This window comes from Epinephelus moara, chromosome 7 (genome assembly GCF_006386435.1).
Source record: "Epinephelus moara isolate mb chromosome 7, YSFRI_EMoa_1.0, whole genome shotgun sequence".
Classification (NCBI taxonomy): Eukaryota; Metazoa; Chordata; class Actinopteri; order Perciformes; family Serranidae; genus Epinephelus; species Epinephelus moara.
In genome coordinates, this window is record NC_065512.1 from 20,187,159 (window position 1) to 20,195,669 (window position 8,511).

The following is an 8,511-nucleotide window of genomic DNA, read 5'->3' on the forward strand; positions in this document are numbered from 1 at the left end:
ACACTGCCTGTGTGGGCACAGTGTGGCTGCTACTTTGCTGCAGAACATCTAGATATTCCAACCTGGTCTCACTCCGAAGTCATCGAAATCCGGCGCTTGGGCAATGACTTGCGGTGTCACACACCAACGAAAAAAGCTGTCCTTTAACATCTGCATGATATGCGGCTGGTCGCCATTGCCTGGTAGCATCAGGGGGAAACACGGCAGGACAAGATCCTAAGTTAAAGTGGGGCGGGTGGAAGGGGTAGTGGATGGTTCCAACAAACACGGACTTTCACCCAGGAGAGCTGTGTTCATGTCCTGTAAGATTATAAAGCCAAACCCTGTTCTTCATACCTAAACCTAACCACATTCTTTTGTTGCCTAAACCCAACCATGTGTGTTTGTTGTAGAAGGGAAAAAATGTCAATTTGCAGTGTTGTACCGATGTAGTGCATTTATTTTGAAAGAGACGGTATGTAAATGGTTAATTTCCTGTGAAAACGGAAGTGTATTTTGAAAGAAGCCAATGTATGTAACAGGCAGAACTTGACACTGCGTCCCAGAGCATCAACAATCAACGCACCCCTTCAAGTTGTATCTGGACGTGGAAAGTCCATGACCAAACATTGATATGCGACAAGGTCAGAGTGAGAATGTGTCCTATTTATTTCGGTGAAAATGGTCTTTTTATAATTATAGTGTTTAACGTCTATATCTGTCACAGGCTTATTTTTTATTCAATCTTTCTCGTTACTATTTCACAATAAAAGCCCTCAGACTATGTTCCTGTCAACAGAATGCCTTCATTTGTCAACACAAGGCTTTTTATTGTGGAATACTTGTGGGACCGTGTTGTCGACAATGCAGTGGCGTGCATGGCTCCATAAATTAGTGGATTTCCTGCTTTTAATTATTAAAGAAGAGTACTGATAGCTGCAGGCAGTCCTGCAGCAGCAACGCCGTCTGTGTGAATACTGCACGTGTGCGAGCCACAGCAGTTCAGCGAGGTAGCTGTCCTCTACTGCTCATGCAGGCAGTGTGGCCCAGGCTTAAGAAGAGAAACTAAAAAGGAAAAAGGCAGTACAGAGAGAATAAGAAGGCGTAAGATTTCTCATTAGCTCTTTTTTATTCCTGTGGTGGTGCTGGGAGGGCAGGGGGCACCAGGGGAACTTTGCCTTGGGCTCTAACTGTGCTAGGTCCAGCACTGCTTGATCAACAGCTTTTCTCAGGTGAGATGTCCAAAAATAGCAGCAGGGATGTAAATAAACTGCTCTGCCAGCATGATGCTGGAAAGATGTAATCAAGACTCACTGTCACCAGTGTTTGATCTGTTTTTGTGTCTAAAACTCTCGCTCTGGAGCTACCTGACATGGCAGGACTGACAGATGATGAAAAACTGGTGTAACTTGGCATTCCAGTGGAGGATTTGTTTTCAGGATGAATAACATGATAAGGGGTTTAACAACCCGCTTGGACACATGAGCGCGCCTGACCCGGTGAATTATTGATATTTTTTTTTTTTTTTTTGGGGACATCCTTCCTGTAGGTAGGTCAACATCTTTTGGGGGGGTGTATCTCGATGCTCCAGTGAGCTGATTCTTTGTGCATGAAATGACTTGACATCCTCCCGACCACCGAGCGAGCGCGCGTCGCTGCGTGCGTGTGCGTCCGCGGAGAGAGAGAGGGAGAAAGAGTGGGAGAGACAGAGAGAGCAAATAAGCAACTTTGTTACCAGGCATAGCTGTGTCTCCTCCGGCACCGCGTGGTAAAAGAGAAGCATTTGGCAGTTATGGTTGATCAGCGTTTCTTTCATCCTCTCCGGTGCATTAGAGGCGACGAGCGCGCTCGCACTCAATAGATCCTGTTTCCCTCTTTTCGTGTTGACGGATTAAACAGGAAAGATGCGCTGAAATACCCAAACGAGCCTGCATCTTCATCAATGTGCGTGAGGTATGTATTTCCACCAGGACTTAGACAGAAATTATGCTGGCTGTTTTATGTCTGACAAGGCGTGCGCTGTGCTGCAAAATCTCAGCTAACCTTCTGTAATTTACACATCTTTCAATTCAAAGCAGTATTTAATTACATTTGATGTCTTAACAAGCAAATGCGACGTGCCCCCCCCCCCCCCCCTCACAGCGGATTTAGACCATTGTTTTGTGCTTATGTCTTGCTTTGACCTTGCTTTTTTTGTTATTTACATAGCTTGAAGGAGTTGCTTTCTATCCTGCTTTGTTTGAGCCATTTTAAAATCAGCAGCCACACAGCCAGAAGTTACCCCTGGGTAACAGCAAATGAACCTTTGACTCATGCAGCTTGTTGTGTGGAAGTTGCTTTCATTGCAGTCTGCCTGTTTTTACATCACCATGTATGTCTTTTATTTCTAGATGACATTGAGGATACCTTAGCAGGACTGTGAGCTCGGGGCCATCATTTTGCAGGAAAATGCATCTTTGGATTTCCTATGTTTTGCTAAGTGCAACGTCAGTGTGCACTGTTGAGATGTTTGGCAGTTATGGAGAAATATGTCAGAGACTGTGTGGCTGCGAGGAAAGAGAGGGGATCCTCACAGTAAGCTGTGAAAACAAAGGAGTTGTGAGCCTCTCAGACATAAGCCCAGTGTACTTCTCCCAGTATCATCTGCTGCTTACAGGGAATCTTTTGAAAAAGCTATCTGCCAATGATTTTGTCGAGTACAAAGGACTTACAATATTACATCTGGGAAATAATGACATATCTGAGGTTGAAGCAGGAGCTTTTAATGGACTTCAGGGATTAAAACGATTGCATCTCAACAATAACAAAATCGATGCCTTGAAGGAAGAGTTTTTCTTTGGCCTTGAAAGTCTGGAATATCTACAAATTGATTACAATTATATCACTCATGTGGCGCCTAATGCCTTGAGCAGGCTTCGACATCTGGAGGTCCTGATTCTAAATGACAACTTAATATCTACTCTGCCTGTGAACATTTTCCAGTATGTACCACTGACTCATTTGGACTTAAGGGGGAATCAGCTCAAAGTGCTCCCCTACTCAGGTCTGCTGGAGCACATGAACAGCGTTGTGGAGTTGCAGCTGGAGGAGAACCCGTGGAACTGTTCCTGTGAGCTGATAGCTCTCAAAACTTGGCTCGAGAGCATATCATACACAGCTTTGGTCGGCGATGTTGTTTGTGAGTTCCCTTTCCGGCTTCATGGGAGAGATCTTGATGAGGTTTCGAAACAGGAGCTGTGCCCGAGGAGAGCCATAGCTGAATATGAGATGCCACCCCTGCCACATTTGAGCACCGATGCATACTATAGGACCACGCCAGCTCTAGTCACAGCCTCCTTCACCTCATCTGGGATTGCACGGTCCTCATCAAGACCCACTAAGGGACCTCGCCAGTCAGGCAAATTAAAATCAAGGCCCACTGCTCGCATCCCATCTAATAAACCACAAAATTATGGGCAAATTATTTCATATCAAACCAAATCCCCCGTGCCTTTAGATTGCCCAACTGCCTGCACTTGCAACCTTCAAATTTCAGACCTCGGCCTAAATGTGAACTGTCAGGAGCGAAAGATTGAGCATATCTCTGACTTAAATCCCAAACCATACAATCCCAAAAAGATGTATCTAACAGGGAATTATATCCCAGTGGTGCGCCGATCAGACTTTATCGAAGCGACTGGATTAGATTTGCTTCATCTTGGTAACAATCGAGTATCTCGCATACATGACAGAGCTTTTGGCGATTTGACACATCTAAGACGACTGTACCTTAACGGGAATCTGATTGACCATCTTGCAGCGGAGATGTTCTATGGACTAGAGTCCCTGCAGTTCTTATATTTAGAGTACAACGTCATTAAAGAGGTTGCTTCGAACACCTTTCAGCATGTGCCCAAACTTCAGCTTCTTTTTCTCAACAATAACCTTTTGAAAACTCTACCAGTGGGGACATTTATTGGTCTGACATTAGCCAGACTAAATCTTCGCAACAACCACCTGCGATACCTGCCGGTCAGCGGTGTGCTCGATCAGCTTACAGCGCTGGTGCAAGTTGATTTGTTTGAGAACCCCTGGGATTGCTCTTGTAGCATACTGGAGCTGAAGATGTGGCTGGAGCAGCTTAGCACAGGCACGGTTGTAAACAATGTCATCTGTGGCTCGCCTAAGAGGCTAGCTGGGGAAGATATGAGATACATTAAGACAGCTAATTTCTGCCCTAATAACTCTGATATACTTGCCTCCATGATCCCCCCCTCTGAAGAATCGTTCCCTGGCAGCACTATCACCATAGAAACATCCTTGGACTCTGACGCACAATACAGCACCATTCCTTTATCTGTGATGATTCTTGCCCTTCTCCTCATGTTCATTGTGTCAGTGTTTGTGGCTGCAGGGTTGTTTGTGGTCATGAAAAAGAGACGTCAGAAGAGCCAAAACGAGCACAACAACTCCATGAATGCTTGCATCAGCTCTCTCAACATGGAATATGGCCTTTACAAAAAGGGATCCATTCCCAAAGTCAGAACATCTGCTGGACATGTATACGAGTACATCCCACCTCCTACAGAATCCACATGCAGAACTCACGCCCAGACCCCGACGGACAGCAAATTAGCGGATGGATTTAGAGACTTTGATGAGTTGAGCGGTGCTTTTTTGGGTAACTCAGATGAAGAGGCAGCCAGTAATGTAATGAGCTCGGAGTACAGTGCCACCACTCCAGAGCCTCTTAACAAGCCCTCCAGCCCTCACCAAGACGATCAGTGCTACTACAGAGATGTACTCGAGCCTGACAAGCACACACGCTACAGCAATACGTTGCCATGCAGGCATGCGGCACATTCATCAAGTCAGTATACCTCAGACTTTGATGCAAGGCATCAATACGTGCACCCAGACAGAATACAACAGACAATACTCTATTGTGCGGCACCAAGTACTGTGTATGTGGAGCCCAACAGGAGCGAGTACTGGGAGCTGAAAGCAAAGCTTCATATTGACCCTGACTACCTTGAGGTCCTTGAAAAACGAACGACATTCACACAGTTTTAAGAGACTTGACCCCTGCACGGTCTGAGTGGATGCACTAATGCAATGTATCCATTTCAATCAGGAATCAGACCATGTTTAAAAAACAGGCAGAACTATTTCAACACCTTTATTGGTACAATGCAGAACACATTTCTGGGAATCATGTGTCACAGTATTGGGTAATAAAGGGGAACACTGCTCATTTTAAAGTATCACTTATCCCTTTAGCCCTGTGGTGTTTAACAGTTATGTTTGAATTTGTAAATATGAGCAAACAACCAGAAATTTGGGGCTCTTATGACTCATCCCTACATAAAATACATCCTGGAGCTGTTTCATTGACAGTAATGTGAGACTGAGCTTTTACTCTCAAATTAGCTGCATTTCATGAGTGTTAATGAAGCGTGCAGATAATATGTTCTCATCCCAAAATAACCTAGGTATTTGTTACAGTTGTACGTATGGCTCCCAGTTCTGTCAAGTTGAGTTTATAGAGGCGGAATCAAATTTATTCTGAGAGTAAATTCAAATATCAACACGTATTTGACCTGCATGTAGGTGCTGACAAGAGCCACACATCTGTTAGAAAATGGTGCTCCAGTGAAAAATGGTGTCAGACACATTTAGCGAGGCAGTTTTTCCTCCAGCGTGCACAGCTCTGGGATGATCATATTAAATGCATGAGATCATAAAACAAATTCCAATGTAATATCTTAAATCACAGATTATGAGGCCAGTAAATCTCTGCTCTCTTGTTTGCAGATTTGGGAGCGAATAATTAATGTATCCTAAAAATATACTGAACTGACCCGGCGCGTATACTGTGGAGTAATCTGTGAAAATCTGTGGTGTTCCCTCAGAGCCTCCCCAACGTCTGAAACCAACTGCACTTGTGGATTTTATGGGCACATGTTGCACTTGTGTTGAGTTAAATATTCATGTATTGTAACTGTACTCAAAAAGTGTTGTAACTAACAGACGCCAGCTGTATTCAGATGTATTGTAACTGAAAGAAAATGAGCTTTAAAGGGCGATATCGCATGTCACAAATGTGTATTTTCTGGCAAACATACAGCTTGAAAACACACCGACGAATTGTAATGAGTGTCTTTATTTATTTGTACCAGAACCAAAGCTCCTCACAAAAAATCAGCTTATAATATATGCAAAGTTTGACACTCAGAGGAGTACATCAAAGCACTACCCTGTGTTTTTTGTACCCTTAGAAACATTTTCTTTATTGTATATCTGAATACACTTAAAAAATGTCTCCCAGTTGCAATGTATTTGAGTAGAATTGCAATATAATAAGAGTCCATTGTATCTCCATGTATTTCTGTTTGAAATCCAGCTGAACATCTGTCAGGTCTCTTTGACCCCAGGCCCATATACGGTTAAACATATTTTAAATGACTGCTTATTTTTATACAAATATTTTCTCTCTTTTTGTTTTCTGTTACAAGAAAATGCACTATTGACTTCTACAGGTTAACAATGATGTCACTTTCTGAAATGCACAGTATGGTCACACGTGCATATAGCCATAGACGTACAATAAAAGCACCACATGTTGAAGAATCTTGCACTATGCATAGATATAGAGCATACTTAGACAATCTGTACAAAACGCCAACAGCTCATCCTCTCAGTCACCAACCGACACTCAAACACGACACTTAATAATAATATTATCACATCCCGTAAATGTTTATTTGAAATTTAACACCCATGAATATTCAGAGGTACTTTTGTACCACATTTTGGATAATTCATTTTTCTAAAACTTCATATATTTTTAATTACACGTGTTTGCCAGTGTCTGGGGGAATACTGAGTGGATTTTTGTGTATTGCATCACAATGAAGAAGTCTCATTATTTGGCATTGTTTGCTTTAATCTGTTCGGTGCAGGGTTGAAATCTGGCAATGTGACTGCAATTAGCAGCCTTTGTTTCTCTCTTTGTATTGGGGGGTTGATGGGTAGTGTTACAAATGTTTAAAGGTCTCCAAGAGCTTTAGCTATTAGATTGAAAAGCACAACAAATGAATGCTTGAGTGGTTAGAGTTGTCTTTATGCATAAAAATGTCCTATGCTCTAAAAGGAAATCTAAGCACATCATCCGGTCATAATGCAGTCGAACCGATTTCCGGGTCAATAGTGTGAGCAGCCCAGAGATGGGACTTTCCCTGAGAGTTTAATACACAGAGTAAATTCACCTCATATGCAGTATTATGCACTGAACCTGTCATCTTAACTCAGCTAATTAGAGGACATGGTGTATCTGGACTCTGTCTGCATGTCACCATGTATTACACTGCAGCATTAGTCATGCTGTTTATCAAGTATACAGTCTTGGTTTGTTGCCTTTCACATGTTTCAGAGTCATGTTGTGATTCTTTTGTCACTTGACCTGTGTGTGCACATTGTGAAATTCATCAGAACAAATGAAATGAAATCGACACAGTGCAGCACGATGTAAACCTGCACAGGTTTGTATTTTGTTACATGTACGTTTTTATTTATTTTTTTAAAAACAATGTATTGCTGTGAAGTTAGTGGTGAAAACACTGTAAACCTGCACAGACTTAAACACACAAAGTGTTTTTTATTGTGAGCAGTGACCGACATTTAGTTCAACATCTCAAAATAATGGTTCGTTTTTCAGAGTGTGTGGTAAATCTTGTGCATCCAAACTAATGCGACAGATGAGAAAATATCACATCACCAAAAAGAGCAAACAGTTGAGTTTGCCAGTGTTTGGAGGAACACTTCTAACATTTTATTTGTCATGTTTCTTACAAAGGCAACTGTGTGGTGAAACACACTGTATATAACAGACATTTGTAATATGTTTTGCTCCTGCAGCTTTTTGTAATCGATGACCAAATGCCGATATTTGTCACACATGCGACTGCAAATACTGATAATCCAAAAATATGTTCAATTGAAACGTGACTGTCCTGTATATGTGTGCACATGTTTAATTTGCAAACAAGAGATCCAGTTAGTGTCTTACTCTTACTCCGACGTTTATGTTCGCTTCTGTTCATTTGGTTTGGTTCTCATATGAAACGGTGATTTTCTATGTCAACCTCTGATTTGTAAATAGAACACAACATCAGCATTTCCATGCAAACTCGCATCGGCTCTGAAAAGCAAAAACCTGGTCTCTTATTGCAAAAAAAACACAGTACAACTAGGAATATGTGGGGTAAATATATCTGCAATGTGCTGTTTCTTTAGTTGTTTAGCTGATGAATAAAAGATATGCATTCATTTGGTATACCCTTGCTTCTGTGTTCCCTTCACCCTCTAAACAGTGGTGTGTGTGAAGCAAATGTCATAGTGCACAGGGAGGGCAGCTTTGAAAATGTTGCACAGAACCCCCATTGGCATTTTTCAGGACATTACTAAAATTACAATATCCAATTCAAATGTTCAGATCAAGCCATTGTCATGGTTTCAATTAGGCAAATGGGGAGTAACGCAAAGGGCTGTGTT

General features: G+C 42.2%; 1 protein-coding gene across 1 annotated transcript; it reads left to right on the top strand.

Moving 5' to 3' along the window:
• The first annotated feature begins 1,570 nt into the window (after window positions 1–1,570).
• slitrk5b (SLIT and NTRK-like family, member 5b) lies at window positions 1,571–8,269 on the top strand. Its single transcript, XM_050048839.1, has 2 exons — window positions 1,571–1,932; window positions 2,370–8,269. The coding sequence occupies exon 2, from the start codon at window positions 2,428–2,430 to the stop codon at window positions 5,029–5,031; it is 2,604 nt and encodes an 867-aa protein (XP_049904796.1). The 5' UTR covers window positions 1,571–1,932; window positions 2,370–2,427; the 3' UTR covers window positions 5,032–8,269.
• The last annotated feature ends 242 nt before the right edge of the window (window positions 8,270–8,511 follow it).